This window comes from Phodopus roborovskii, unplaced genomic scaffold, assembly GCF_943737965.1.
Source record: "Phodopus roborovskii unplaced genomic scaffold, PHOROB, whole genome shotgun sequence".
NCBI classification, from domain to species: domain Eukaryota; kingdom Metazoa; phylum Chordata; class Mammalia; order Rodentia; family Cricetidae; genus Phodopus; species Phodopus roborovskii.
This window is the reverse complement of record NW_026126424.1, coordinates 15,117,017-15,133,068: the sequence shown is the minus strand read 5'-3', so window position 1 is coordinate 15,133,068 and position 16,052 is coordinate 15,117,017. Positions and strand designations below refer to the sequence as shown.

The following is a 16,052-nucleotide window of genomic DNA, read 5'->3' as shown; positions in this document are numbered from 1 at the left end:
AACAAGATAAACTATTTTCTCTATATTGTTTTAAAAACTGTGCATGTGCCTTTGTATACAAACTGTATGTGTGTATGTAGGTGCCCTGTGAAAGCAGAACATATCTGATCCTCTGGAACTGGGGTTATAGGTGGTTGTGAGCCACCTGACCTGGGTGCTGGGAACTGAACCTGGGTCCTCTACAAGATCAGCAAGCACTCTTAACCACTGAGCTATCTCTTATATTTTCAATATAAGTAGAATCAATAGTTTGAACTATAATTAACATACCTGAATATAATAACACTTCCTGGAGATAGGTTTTCAAATTCTATTTCCTGAATATATTCATTGGGACCCTTTGTGGCTACTCCAGCTTGTTTAACAATTTTACTTTCATGAAGCTTGAAAAAAATACAGAAAATCATTAACTAATTTAAATTTTCTTAAAACATTAAACACAGTGAAAAACTAGAACCCCAAATACCTGGATATGCTCTTTAAGCTCCACTGTCATATTTGGCATTCCATTGATTGAATTCTCATCTTTTTTATAAGGTTTTGTATTCCTCTCAACAGTTCTAGCTTCAAGAACTACTTCTTCAATTTTGCCTAGAGAAATATAAACAGTGCAACAAAAACTATTCTGATGTACATTCAAAATTTAATGAAATTTAAAGATGAAATTACAATTTAGTCAACTGGAAAATGCTAATGTTTTGAGAATGATCAGGATCAACACAAAACCTGAGATAGTACTGTAGAGTAACTATGGACCTGGGAGTGTAGGTCAGTGGTACAATGTACACTTGGCATGTGTGGTTTAACACCCATATCAAGAAATGCTAAATAAATAAAACAAAAACTAAGTAAGAACATTAGCAAAGACCTGACCAGATCACTAAATATAAACTTAGGAAGTTAAGGCAGGTAATGAATACTTAACCCTACAATTATTTAGGTTGACAATTTGTTTGTTTTTTGAGACAGAGTTTCACTGTGTAGCTCTGGATGTCCTGGAACTCACTCTGTAGATCAGGCTGGCCTCTAACTCACAGAGATCAGTCTGCCTCTGCCACCCAAGTGCTGGAATTAAAGGCATGGGTTGACAATTTTTAAAAGTTGAAGCAATGGATACTTATCAACTAGCAAGAAATATAGAATATGGGCTGGGCATAGATGTGTGTATCTATAATCCTAGCAACTTGGGAGGCTGAGACAAAACAGCAACTGTAAATGCCTGGTAGGTTTTAGGCTAGTCTATGTGACTATGGTCCTTTCACCTTAAAAAAATACACACACACACACACACACACAGAGAGAGAGAGAGAGAGACAAACACAGAGAGAGACAGAGACACAGACACACACACGCACACAAAGAGTGGGGTTTATTTTTGAGACTCTTCATTCAATTAATAAGTAATTGCTATGTATGTAGGAGTATGCTGGGTTACACTATACTATATAGTGTAACGTAAGGGATAAAATATAGACATCTAGCAAAAAAAAAAAAAAAAAAGCAACCATAAGAGAAGATCTCAGGGATATAACTGTAAAGAGACAGAGACTATATTCTTAGAGGTAGAACTTCAGTCCTTGAAGACAATAAATAATCATTTATAGGTGGGTAAGAAAACTACATGAAGAATAGTGAAAATATCTGCTTGGCTGAATGCCAGATTGACAGAAGGCTAGAATGGCAGATGAGAAGGGGTTATGAGCAGTCACTATTTGCCTTTTAAACACACACACATGTGTATATATGCATATATATAGTATATGTGTATATGTTATACATATGTAAAAATGGAAACACAGACACATACAGTATAAGAAACATGTTTATATATATTAGGAAAAAAGGAATATGTTAAAATGGAAACAAAAGTATTTCACACTTTTCAGGAATGCTTTTGTCTAGATTTTGTTCCATGTAGTAAAAAAATGTCCCCATCTAAGTTCTTTTCTCAACCAAGTTTTTATATCAGTGTGTTACATATGACATGTAAAGACATGATATAATTATATAAATGCTTGTGTTATATTACCAGGAATGCACATCTGAGGCACTTCTTTGCTATAAAATGAAGTCTTGGGATTCCTAAAAGCAGTCCTAGACACAGCCACAACCGACTGATGGGTGCTGGGTGAATGCCTTGTGACTGCCACTATGTCTTCATCCACTTGATCCACATACACCTAAGAATTGGAAAGAAACTGCCTTAGACCCCCGTCTGAGAACAAGTGCTCACTCAGCTCAAAAGGTCTCCCTTTGAAATGGAAAGTCCAGAGAGAAATTTTAAAAAGCCCATTTCTTACTTGAATAAAACCCTTGGCTCCCAACTCTTGATGGAGTCTATTGATGGCACATCTGGCTGCAATAATCCCACTCTGGACATTAACATCTCCTGTAATTGATGGCGACGCCCCGGGATTCCACTTAGTGTAAAATCGTTCTTCAGCAACCACTGAAATCTGTAGAGAGGCCACGGTTGGTCACATGTACATGCTGTTTACAATGAAAATGTGGATAAAAATGACCAGCGCTACTGGTCATGTGGATTAAACGCACCTGATGGGGCACCAGCTCATCATAGCCTCTGGTACTTCCACTAGCACAACATGCCATGGAAACAATCGTGGTACTTGGAAGAGCATCGTAGGCTGACCTGTGCTAGAAAAGAAAGAAGCACAAGTTCATGTTCTTTTCAACAAAGTGCAAAGTGACACTTCATGCTCCATTAGCATAACAAAACAAAAGGACACGTTTAGATACATTCTGTAAGGCACATCTTTTTTTGTTTCAAAACAACAAAACACTTTAAATCAAGGTATTTCAATCATTTAAAAATGATTGAATGTGGATAATATTGCCACCAAGCAATAGACAGCTAAATAATGAAACATTTCGCAAAATAAGTCAGCACAAGAAACAGGTTGATGCTTACCACAATTGGACACTCATTATCGTGGGTAATATCCATAAACAGGGCATGCGCAATAGCAGGCATCAAAGGCCTCAAACAGGGCTGAACGAAGGATCCGACAGGTTCCCCTCCGTACCGGTAAACTAATCTGCCCTCTTCATGACTGTTATACGCACTCATTGCCTCTGCAGAGCAGCACACAGCAGTTTAACAATCCCCGTTACTTACAAATGTCCAAGAGAAGGTTAGGTTTCTGATCATGACTGACTTACATGGCATGTCAACATTAAAAGTGAGAGTTAAGTAATTAAGAAAATGTCACCAGTCCAAGTGACCAACAATCAACTACAATTTAACTGGAGACACAACTTGAGTTGAAAAAAAGGATTAGTAGCTGTCCATTGGGATGCTGATTATATTAAATCTATTGAAAAATATCTAAAATTTGCATCACATTGTAGGTTAAAACAGATTTGTGTATTTTCAAAATATACAAATACGGTTCTGGTTTTGAGTCAGTAATTTGCCACACCAACCTCTCTCTCTCTCTCTTTCTGACTCACCCTTTCAAGTCAATAGATTCTGTGGACATGTTGTGTGTGTTCAGGTACCACCACAGGTATACAAGTCAGACGACAACTTTCAGGAGTCTGTTCTCTCTCCCACCATGTGGGTTCTAGGGGACTCAGATCACCTGGTTTGGGGGCAAGTACTTTATTCTTGGAGTCATCTCACTGGCTTTCTTTCCCTTCAAAAAATGTACCCCAGGCTAGCCTGGAACTTATGAAGCTCAGGCTAGCCTTAAACATGTGATGCTTTTGCCTCAGTCTCCTAAGTGTGAGATCGCAGCTGTAGGCCATCACACCTGACCTCACTGGGCTTTCTATATGAAATGAAGTATCTTACTACAAACTAGGAAACTCAGTTATATTAGGTATTGCATATAAAGCTATTACATGCCTCCTGATTTACTTAAACGAAGGCAAAGCATCTCAGATAGGAAACGGACTTCAGCGAGCCTACCTACCTCTTATTAAGGAACTGATGCCCAGTCTAGTAACAAAGATATTGTCCAGCTCTTCACTTCCTGTGAACAGTTCAGCCACTACATAAAGATTGGGCTGTAATTTTCTAGCAGCATCCAGCATGTACTGCAAAAAGCACAGTCACAAATGTAAAAGAAAGAAGAGAGCAAGACGGAGAGGGAAGGAGGGGACAAGACTAAGTGTGGATGTGACATAAGATAGGTAAAACAACAAGAGAAATGCAAAAGGGAGTGCCAAATAAAGTTTAATGTGCACATGTAAGACGACATGAACACACATGGGGCCGGAGGGTTTGCAGAGAACAACAGTGGAAAGGAAGATTAGGTTTTGCAGACATAGGGACACAGGGGAAAGAAAAAGAAAAAAGGAAAATGTTAGTGTCATTAAAAATTCAGCCTGTAACACTGCGATTCTGCCAATCTTCCCTGTTTTTTTGGTTTTTGTTTCTTTCTGTTTTTAATACCTCTTATAAGACCATTAATCTCTTGGTGACTAATTAAGTCAGAACTGATAATTATATAATTATAGTTATATAATTAGTAAAGGTCAGGTTAAACTCATCATGTAGATGACAACAAACGCCAGCATCTCACCATTTCTGCGTGTGCGAAGCATATGTAGCATTGGTTCTAATGATTTACCAGAGAAACAGATAATGGTGGCTAAAAATCAGATTGTTACCAGTTTTTTTTTCTTCAAGGAATTCTTATGTAAAGGCAAGTAAGATACCTGAAATTTTATCAGTTAAGAAGCAGAACCCTGGAGGACTTAGCCATTTAAAGTTAAATTTCCTATAACATTACAGAAATGTTACAAATATGACTGTTGCTAAAAGCACAGCTGAAAAAGGCTCTCTGCTTAATTTTTGGAGGTAAATAATGTTTTACCAGCCTGGCTAATGTTTCCTATCAAACCCTTCTGAATTAAAATCATATGGAATCTCTCTCTCTCTCTCTGTCTCTCACACACACATACACACAGACACACACACACATGGAGCATATGTACTATATAAGTTAATGTTTTATATAAGCTTTTTTTTTTTTCATTTTTTGACACAGGGTTTTGAACTCATTCTGTAGACCAGTCTGATCTTAAACTCACAGAGATCACTTGCCTCTGCCTCCACGTGCTGGGATTAACACACGAGTCATTAAACTGACTTATAAGTATATATTTTCATGAACTGTCACTTAAAAACCTACCAAAGAAAAAGTTGTATGAGGTAAAGCAAATACTGACACTGCTCAAAAGCCCAAAGAACAGGTGATAGCCTACATTCATGTTTCTGAAGGTGACTCATTAAAATTCGATCAATGAGGCTCAAACTAGCTATGATATGCCAAAGTGTCAGTGTTTAAATGCCTATTATACGGGCTAGGGGTATAGCTCAGTGTAGAACATAACATACTCCTATAATGTGCAATACCCAAAGTACCCCTAAAATGAAAATAAAAGCTAAAGTTGAATAATCACTATAATTGGCACCTAATATATACTGGAAACAACCTAAAAGACACCTTAACATTTTGCATATTGCCAATAAATAGTTATTATGCATATTACTACATAAAATTATGATTCTTCTTTCTAAATTTAAAAACTATTAAACATTTTATAGCCTAGTATTCTATTACAGTTATATGAAAACATTATTAGAGGCTGGCCATAATGGTGCATGTCTTTAATCTCAGCACTAGGAAGAGGCAGGTGGATCTCTTAAATTTGAGACGAGCCTGATGATAGAACAAGTTCCAGACAGCTAAGGCTACACAGTGAAATCCTGTCTCAAAAATCAAAACAGACAACTGTCTGTTAGAATTAAACAATCTGTCATATGTGTGAAATAGTAATTCTAAATCAACAGCAGTGTACAACCAGCAGACTAGACCTGCGTGGCCGGCACTTCAGGAAGCTACCAGACATTGCTGCGTTTTTGTCAAGGAAAAGGAGTCGTTGATACCTCAGCCACGTGAAGAGGTGTGGAGTGGCAGTTGTCAAGACGCACTCCCTGGAAATAAGCGGCAGTGATCTCAGTGTATTTTTTCATGTGTGCCCACAGATAAGGACAGTCCTCCGGTTTATTCCCATAGCGCAGTTTAACACTGTCACCCCAGCAAATCAGTTCTCTCCTTAAATAGACATCTGAACCTGTTAAAGAACAACAATTGCCTTCAGTAGTGCATGAAACTGATGACAACAATTACCACAAGGAAGTAATGCTGTTTTCAAACTGTTACTTCTTCCATCAGTGATGTTCTGTCTAAATTTTAAAAAATTATGATTTGATGTTACGTGTATGGGTGTTTTGCCTGCATGTTTGTCTGTATACCATGCATGTCTGTATACCATGTATGTGCTTGGTAATCTCAGAGGCCAGAGGAGGGTGGTTGATCCCCTAGAACTCGAGTTACAGATTGATGGGGGATGCCCTTCTGAATGCTATGAATACATGTTTCTCTTATTGGTTGATGAATAAAGCACTGATTGGCCAGTAGTCAGGTAGGAAGTGTAGGTGGAACGACCAGATGAGGAGAATTCTGGGAACAGGACTGAGAGAGTGGGCAGCCAGGAAGATGCCATGTAGCCACTGAAGGAGTAGCATGCCAGAGCATTACAGGTAAGCCACAGCCTTGTGGCAATACATCGTTTAATAGAAATGGGTTAATAATTAAGCGAGAGCTAGGTAATAAGAAGCTTGAGTCATTGGCCAAACAGTTTACAATTAATATTAGTGTCAGTGTTTTTATTTGGTACTGCACTGCTGTGGGACCAGATGGGACAGAACTTCTGTCTACAACAGATAGTATGAGCCTCCATGTAGATGCTGGGAACTGAACCCAGGTCCTCTGGAAAAGCATCCTGTGCTCTAAACAGCTAAGCCATTTCTCCAGCCTCCTGGGTAAAATTACATCTAAAGTGAGGATGAAGGATAGAGCACTTAAGTGTGTAAAAGGTGCTGGGTTGAACTTCCAACACTTGGGAGTTAAAAGTAAAATGGCCTAGGATAAAGTTTTAAAACATCAATTTTAGCTTATAACTATTTTGTAAAAAGTTCCAGTCTCAGCTGGGCGGTGGTAGCAAATGCCTTTAATCCCAGCACTTGTGAGGCAGAAGCAGGCAGATCTCTGTGAGTTTGAGGTCAGCCTGGTCTACAAAGCTACATAGAGAAACCCTGTCTCAAACAAAACAAAACAAAACAAAACAAATAAACCAGAATTCCAGTCTCACAGTCTCCTCTTAAAATGCAAGCTCAGTATAAAAAGTTCAAGTTCTTAAGGAAAAAACAGTAACAGTAATATCATCCTGATTTTAAAACTTCAGTTCTTGTTTTGAGAGAGGACTTTGAGAAAGTTCCTGGAACTCATTCTGTAGACCAAGGCTGGCCTCGAGCTCACAGAGATCTATCTGCCTGCCTCTTTCTCCCCAGAGCTGGGATTAAAGATGTGCACCACCACACTCTGAAGTTTTACACAAAATTTTAAAGTTCCAACTCTACCCTTAAATTCTCCTCCCCACCCCTTTTTAGCAACAGGTACATTAAAACCATGACATGGAAAATGTTGTTTGTTTGTCTATTTGTTTCATTTAGAATTACCAGAAAAGGGAGGACAGAAAAATCTTTACCCAAAATATATTCTATAAAAGTAAATACAATTTTTTAATTAACTGTAATGTTACTGAAATAAATTCTTAGCCCTGAAATTCTGGAGTCTCCTGACAGTAAAGAAGCTGAAGAAAATACTCTAATAGTGAGGAGGACTTTGAGAATAATTGGTCTCTTGCTTGCCTTTCCAGTTAACTTAAAACTTCCCTGGCCAATAAGTGAAAACATCCTATAACAATGTAACATAACAAAGGTGGTTTCTAACTTATTTCTTTAAAATGCAGTGAAGGGGCTGGAGAGATGACTCTGTGGTTAAGAGTCCCTGTCCAATATTCCAGAGTACCCAAGTTCACTCCCAGCACCCACATGGTAGCTCACAACCATCTATAAATTCATTCGCAGAGTATGTGATGGCCTCTGTGGGCACTGTATGCATGCGGTATAATATATACAAGCAGGCAAAACATCCATACACATTAAAAAAAAAAAAAAACAATGTTCTATTCAAACTGAAGCCTATGTAGACTGACTCTAAATGAAATCAACATACAATAGCTATTTAGTTTGAGAAAATGAGGGGGGGTAAAAGTTCTCTCTCAAAGTTATGCATTTTTGATATCTCTAGCCTAACAATTTTAAAACCATGAACCTGCTGTAAAGAGCAAAATAATAAAACAGATCCCAGTTTGAGTCTTCCACAAGCTCTCATTTCTCTATCTACTGAGAAGTGAAAAGTCAGGGACCTGGTTCAGCAAAGTTTCGAAGGGGATCATCGCCCATCACCCATCCATTGTGCGCCATCAGGAAGCAAGCTTTATCTGGAAGGTGGATCATGGATTCTTCTGTGGAAAAGGCCATTTCTTCAAAAGGGAAAGTAAAATACCTAGGAAGACAGAATTAAAAAAAGGTCCACACAAAAAAACTCCTTGAAGAGAATGAGAAGTAGCAACATTAAAAACTTGAAAATTAAAATTAAAAATGTGAAGGATAGCCAACACGAAACAACCTTCACAACTTTACAGGATTAAAGGGAAACCACTGAGGCTTTCCTACCCTCTAGCTGCCCAACATATATGCTGTGTGCTCTGTAAAAGAGTTATTAATTTTATTTTGCATATGAGTGTTTTGCCTGAATGTACTAAGTGCACTTTGTCTATATTTGGTGACCATGGAGGCCAGAAGAGGACAATGCATCCCTTGGTACCAGAGATAGGGAACTAGAGTTACGGATGTTTCTGCCACGTAAAAGCTGGGAACTGAATCCAGGTCCTCTGCAACAGCAGTAAGTGCTCTTAGCTGTGAGCCATGTCTCTAGCCTTGATGCTGCATGTTTTTATGTAAGGAGCTACATGATTGCTCTCTCTGGCTATCATTGAATTTACTATTGCCAAGTGCTATTCTTGGAGTACATCTCCAAAAGTTCATGCATTGGAACCTTAATTCCTTCGCATGATTCACCCTCCACCCCTTTAGACATAGAATCACTTTGCAGCATAGGCTGACCCTGAACTTGGACATCTCCTATCTCTGCTTCCTTCCATACTGCTGGGATAACAGACATGCGCCACCATGCCAGGTGTGGAGGCTTAATTCCTTAAAGTCGTGGTGTTGAGAGATGTAGCCCAATGGCAGGTGTCCTGCTTATGGGCAGGATACCGTCATAACTGGATTAGCATCTTTCTCTTCTGGGTGAGTTCTTGCTCCCAGGGAAATTGCATAGTTATCATGGTAGTGGATTTTCACAAACCACCTTATGTTTGTGTCTTCCATTTGTACTCACTTTCTAGTAATCTTCCTGCCACAACCTGAGATAGCCTAAAGCGCTGGCCAGAAGATGAGCAGATACCAGTGCCTTGTTCTTAGACTACCTGGCCTGTGGACCCTTAACCAAATTAAACTCTTTCTTTACAGATAACCCAATCTTAGCAACAGAAAATAGACTGACATTAAATATGCAGTCCTCCAGAAATATCAGGCTGGCCTCGAACTCCCAGAGATCCACCTGCTTCTGCCTCCCGAGTGCTGGGATCAAAGGTGTGCAACACCAACACCTGGCTTAGTTTTTCTAATTAAAGATTTGTCTAACAAAATTAATCAGTACTAAGCCTATTTCTGAATCAAAACTTCCATTCCAATATAATGTAATGAAGAAAAAGAAACATTTAGATCAAGCTGAAAAACTAAATATTCTCAGCTTTTAATTATTATCAAGAAAACATTTCTGAAAATAGAATAAATACCTGGTAACTAAAGGATGTTTTCTAGTGACAGGTCCTAGTTTAGGGCCATGACCAGCCAGTCGTTCATACAACACGTTTCCCAAAAGACAATTGACTGCCTGGAAGACATTGAATTGTGTTACACTCCCATTGAAAACAGCAGGAACCCAGACTCAAAGGAAAGCAGCAACTCAAAAGCAAGGTGAACCTGCTCCTGATGACAGTGGGTAAGGTGCTGCTTCTCTGAGTTCAACTCCTCAAGTCTCTTTCGGAACCAATTACAGCATTCTTCAATTGCAGCTGGCCCGTGGCTAGCAGAGAGAGAGTAAAACAAACTTTAGTGCTTTCATAAAACCCACACATAAACATTTTCTGACAAGTGTCACAGAAATCTTAAATACCATCGTCAGGATTTGAGCTACGGGTGAGGAGCTTTTACAATTGTAAAAACTTTTACTGACATGTTTAACAGAAGCTCTGACACAGAATGTAGGAAAAGGTCAGGTACTGAAATTGTAAGAACATAGCAGACTACCTCATTTTATTTTAAAAAAACATTTTCACATTTATTTATTTATTTATTTATTTATTTATTTATTTATTTATTAAGTATGTAGGGGTTATGTATGTGTGTGGAGGTCAAAGGACAATTTTCGAGAGTGGGTTTTCTCCTTCTACTTAGATATATGGGTTCTGAGGATCAATTTCAAGCTGTCACCAAGTCCTTTTACCTACTGAATCGTCTCATTAATCCCTTACTTTATTTCATTTTCTATGAAGGTTTTAATAAATACTATCGGCATTTATGAGTAACATTACAGGGCTAATACATAACATAACATACTCATGTGGTATAAAAGTCTCTAGTGCGATGTTCATATCCACAGCACAGCCGAGACGTCTGTATTCAGGGTCCTGAATAATTTTAAGATATTCCTTTGGATCAGACTTAGCTACTCTCCTGTTTTCTGAAAGAAAGAAATAATGGTATTTTAAATGCAAACACTGACAAAAGATTATAACTGTCACTTTTTCAATTTGTCAGTATATAACTATTTCATAGAAAGTAAAACAAAAAGTTAACAAGCATCTTTCCTGCCTGCCCTCCCTTCCTACCTACATAGTCCTCCCATACAGTGAGGGGGCTATAAAAAGAGAGACAAACTTTTCTAAGAGGAAAACACACAACTTCTTCAATTCAGCGTCACCGTTCACCACCAAATCCCCATGCCCTTAAAGTCTCTAAGCACACACCCGCTGGTTCAATAAATGTTCTAATGAATGAATGACGGAAACACTGCAAGGAATCCATCAAAAGCACTAGTAACACAAAATACTTTAAAAACCACACACTGCCTCATGGGGGTCAAGAGAAGAAGTTAAACAAAATAATAAATCCATATTGTCGATGGAAAGAAAAAACATAGTTTAGTTTCTGCTCTTATTTGTATGTATTAAATAGATATTAACATGAGACATGTATACACATTATAAAGAAAATTATATAAAACTACAGATAAATTCTGACTTTCCTTGAAAAATAATTTGCAAAGAAACTACTAATTAGTAACTTTAAGATTTGAGAAAGAGGAAATTGCTATATGTACATATAAATGTGCTTGTCCTTCCCTAGTACTGAGATGAAAGGCATGCATCACTATGCCAAGAAAAATGGGAGTTCTGTAGTGTAAAATATACCACCAATATTATACAGAAGGATTTAATAATGATGCTAACTAGAGAGAGTCATCCCTTTAAGAGTAACCATAAGCTTCTTAAATAGTAATAGGGACAATCTAGTTTAAAGCCTTTACCTTGAGTGAGAAGTCTCCTAAATTGTTCAACTGCTTTGTGAACGTCTACTTGGAAAAACTCCCAGAGCTGAATTCTTGGGAAAATGTCCTCCCACATTATTTTCCGAATGCACTGAAAAATTTCAAAACAACACCAAATGTATTTGACTACATTCCTTTCTCCATATTAAACCATTAAACCATATTCTACACATTTTCACACACATTCACTCTTAACTTGCTCTTTGGGACTTGGTTGGGTGGTACACACTTACATTCATGTGCTGATCATTTTCAATCAAAGCAGGGACTCCCTTTTCTCTGTACTTCCCGTCTGCCACATCACAGGAGAAATGCCAAAGTGCTCTGTCCAGGACCCAGGCGGGTTTCAGGTGCGGAGAATTCACAAGATTATATGCAGATTCCGGATGCTCTTGGATCCACTTACTATTGGTAGCTTAAGAAAAAGGAAAGAACACATCTCAGAATCAGACTGGACTATACAATCACTATTATCTCTAGTTTATCATTTATTTAGTAAGTAACTTACTTACTCAGTATTTATTTATACCTACAAGAAAGTTGGGGGGCTGGAGAGATGGCACAGTGGTTAAGAGCACTGACTGCTCTTCCAGAGGTTCAATTCCCAGCACCCATATGGCAGCTCACAACTGTCCCTAACTCCTGTTCCAGGGGATCCAATACCCTAATAAAGACATTCATGCAGGCAAAACACCAATGTACATAAAATAAATAATAAATAAATAAATAGTTGGATGAAGATAGGATACATTAGAAACACAGATCTGATAATAAAAGTTAAGGCATGATGGTTTGTATTTATTTATTTAGTGATTATTTTCTGTGTCACACTGCCTGGAACTCACAGATCTACCTGCCTCTGCCTCCTGAGCTGGAATTAAAAGTGTGTGCCATCACTGCATAGCTTGGTGGCTTATATTTATAACACCAGCTTTTGGGAGGCAGAAGAAGGATTACCACAAGTTGATGCTTAGTTGGTCTACACAGTGAATTCCAGTCCAGCCTGGGCTACAAAGTGAGATCCTGCCTCAAAACCAAACCAAAACCCAAATGCTATATGCAAGTCTCCCATGTAGCTAGGTGTGACCAGACACAAAAGCCTATCTGATACAATGTGGGTAGCCATATTTGATTAAACATTGGAAGTAAAGTGTTGGAGAGGACAGAGCAACCCAGGAGGACTTGGCTCCATCAAAGCCAAGCTAACACTAATGCCTGTCTTCTGAAAGGGATAAATACAATTTCTTATTAAGTTTCTTAATGAGCCACTGCCCAAGCTGTACTCTAACTCTTGCCATTTGTATCTACATGTCTGCATGTGGTTTGCTAATTTCACGTGAATGGTATAGGTGTCTAAGTCTAATATTATCAGGAACTACCTACGTTTCAAGTGTTGAATATGGAGTTACCGAAACACAAAATTCTCACTGTAGACTTTGAAGCCTGAAGTACATGTGGAAACATCACATTTTGGAATGTATCTTTTTTGTTTGTGTTATTTTTGACACAGTGTTTCCCTGTGTAGCCTTGGCTATACTGGAACTCTGTAGATCAGACTGGCCTCAAACTTAAAGATTGGTCTGCCTCTGCCTTCCAACTGGTATTAAAGGCATGTACCACCATTGGCCAGCCTGAATGTATCTTTTTTAAAATCCAACTTGGTTTGCCATTATTACTAGAGATTATTACCCATAGTGATGAATATATATATATGTATATATATATACATATATATATATATATGCTTTTAAGTATCTTCATGATTTCTATGGTTACTTAGGAAAGACTTTATGAAGCAGCTACGCCTTAAAACTACACTATTCAGAATTTCCATTGTTAATATATGTAAAGCAGTGGTTTCCAGACTTTCCACACTGTGGTATACAGTGGATCCTTGTAAGGCACAAGGGGTTAAGGTTGAAGGCCATGGCCATGGGCTCCATGAGGGCAGGCAAGCTGCTCTGCCAGGTGAGAGGAACAAATACCCCTTAGAGGATCATTGTCAGGAAAACCACACATCATTTTGGGAACCCAAACAGTCTAACTTCACTCTTTTTAGTACTTTAGATGTTGAAGTACACTCTTTTTTTTTTTTTTTTTTTTTTTTCTTCCCAGAGAGTGAGATCAACAACTAACTTATCCATGGAGCCCTCAACTAATTGTTGGAAACAGGAGCAAACACCCATACATAAACACTGAGTCAAACTAGAACCCAGATGCAGATGGAGAGGACAAGACCAGGCTGCAGAAACACATAGAAACAGCTTACCTGAACAAGGAGGAGCTAACGGGCCCCCAGACTGATAGCTGGGAAGCCAGCATGGGACTGACTCAGGACCCCTGAATATGGGTCTCAGCCAGAAGGACTGAGCAGTCTAAGGGACCTCAGACAGTGGAGCCAGGATGTATCCCTGGTGCACAAAAGAACCTTGCGAACACATCCTCCATGGAGGGATAACTGCCTTAACCTAGAGACAGGAGAGAAGCCCTAGTCCCTACTTCAAATGACCTATCAGATCTACATGACCCCAAGTGGATGGTATTGCCCTACATATGGAATTAGGGTGGGGGGATGGGAGGGGAGGGTGGTTAGAGTGCATGTGAGAGGGCAGAGAGGGTAAAAGGGAGGGAGGGATCGACATGTAAAATAATAAATTAAATTAAAAAAAATGCTTTGACTCCAAAATTTAAGTTCAAGGACAAGTTACTGGGGAAAAGGATTTCTATTTTTGTTTCCACAGAAAATGAAAAGATGTGGATTCCTTCCAGACTAATGTGGTTTGATCAAGCCAGACCGCCTGAAACAGAGTACCAGGTGATCCTACATTCAAAACAGCTGGACAAAGCAGCCTTACAGACTACAGCCAGGATTTCTGCATCTTCTTTGAATCCCCTTGATAGCACCCCTTACCAGCAGGAAGTAGTTTGGAAAGAACGACGCCCAAATTCCAAAATATTGTCTATAAATGTTTGTTTTCATTTAAAAAGACTTGGTTATATAAAATAAATAAATAAAAAAAGTAGAATGTCTGGGATGTTTGGACCTTTTATACACTCCTCATGTATTTTTCTACTTAATTAAACACGGTTTTAAAATTTAAAAAAAAATGAAGTACACTCTTTTATCATGTAAAAGATTTAACTTTGAGGATTTATCAATATTTTTCTCTTCAGTGATGAAGAGTGCTGTTGTTATACTGGGGTAGAGTCATAATTCAGCCCCTTTGGTCTGCAACTCATTTGCAACACAAGCTTGTTTTGAACTCACAGTCACCACCACCTCTGCCTCCCAAGTGCTGGGATTACTGGCATACCTACCATGCTCAGTAATATATTTTTAAATGTGTGGTATAGAACAAGGGTTCCCGCTGTTCAGAATCCCGTTAGTCTGCAAAGTATGTACTGTATTCAGGTGGAAACGGCTTCTGTCCCTCTCATGCCAATTCTCCTACTTTTATAAGCATCACATGCAAAATACTTCCATTGACTATATGCTCAACTAACGCTACTTTCTTTGAAAGTGAAAAGGTACTATTCTATAATCTGGTTTTTAAAATTGAAGAATTGAAGTTTTTTTTTGATTGCTCTGTTTTTGTTTTGTTTTTATTTTTTTTTTTTTTTTTCCGAGACAGAGTTTTTCTGTATTACTTTGGAGCCTGTCCTGGAACTAGCTCTGTAGAGCAGGCTGGTCTCAAACTCACAGAGATCTGCCTGCCTCTGCCTCCCAAGTGCTAGGATCAAAGGCATGCGCCACTAATGCTCAGCTAATTGAAGCCTCTTAACTGTCTTTTTTATCTTTAGAATGAATATTATATATAAGGGCTGGAGACATGCCTAAGTGGCATACAGCTTGCTTTTTTAATGAGGTCCAGTGTTCAATTCCTCACACTGAAAAATAATACTCCTAACAATAATAATGTAAAATGAAATTAAAATATTAATAAATAAGATAATAAGAATTTAATATCCATGCTGAAATCACTGAAGCCCATACCTGTATGATTGTAGACAACATCTGTAATACAAAGCATATTCCACTCCTCTTTCAGTTTCTCTACCAGCTGCCCAACGTCATTCCAGGAATATCTTTTATTAGGTCTTGAAAAGTCAGGATTTAACTCTAACTGATCAGCAAGGGAGTAGCATGACCTAGACAGTCCAAGAGTCTGCAGTGGGGTGAAGTGAATCATGTTGTAACCTACAAATAAGAGAACACAGACCACTACATGAAAAGGCAAACAGATCAACCTGGGGCTAAGCAAGGAATAAACATGAGCTGTCTTTGCTACTTATCAACTGTAAGACAAACAAATCAGTAGGAAAGGAAATAATCCTAGCTGTAACACAAAAGACTGTCAGCAAATCTACGTATAATGCTTCCAGGCTATCACTGTCCTCATCTACAAGAGGTGAGTAATGACATCTATTTGGTGACCA

The 16,052-nt window shown here is 38.4% G+C and overlaps 1 protein-coding gene across 2 annotated transcripts in view; it reads right to left on the bottom strand.

Annotated features, from left to right (window-relative positions):
- Positions 1 to 16,052, bottom strand: part of Agl (amylo-alpha-1, 6-glucosidase, 4-alpha-glucanotransferase) — a 54,196-nt gene that overhangs the window by 24,383 nt on the left and 13,761 nt on the right. For both annotated transcript variants that reach the window (XM_051185609.1, XM_051185610.1), the window contains exons 5-19: positions 15,610 to 15,813; positions 11,849 to 12,030; positions 11,595 to 11,706; positions 10,625 to 10,748; positions 9,989 to 10,091; positions 9,802 to 9,899; positions 8,305 to 8,444; positions 5,918 to 6,105; positions 3,936 to 4,059; positions 2,930 to 3,093; positions 2,554 to 2,655; positions 2,301 to 2,456; positions 2,030 to 2,180; positions 467 to 591; positions 271 to 383 (exon numbers count right to left, since the gene is read on the bottom strand). In XM_051185609.1, coding sequence (XP_051041566.1) covers positions 271 to 383; positions 467 to 591; positions 2,030 to 2,180; positions 2,301 to 2,456; positions 2,554 to 2,655; positions 2,930 to 3,093; positions 3,936 to 4,059; positions 5,918 to 6,105; positions 8,305 to 8,444; positions 9,802 to 9,899; positions 9,989 to 10,091; positions 10,625 to 10,748; positions 11,595 to 11,706; positions 11,849 to 12,030; positions 15,610 to 15,813 — 2,086 coding nt within the window. The remainder of the gene's footprint in view (positions 1 to 270; positions 384 to 466; positions 592 to 2,029; positions 2,181 to 2,300; positions 2,457 to 2,553; positions 2,656 to 2,929; positions 3,094 to 3,935; positions 4,060 to 5,917; positions 6,106 to 8,304; positions 8,445 to 9,801; positions 9,900 to 9,988; positions 10,092 to 10,624; positions 10,749 to 11,594; positions 11,707 to 11,848; positions 12,031 to 15,609; positions 15,814 to 16,052) is intronic.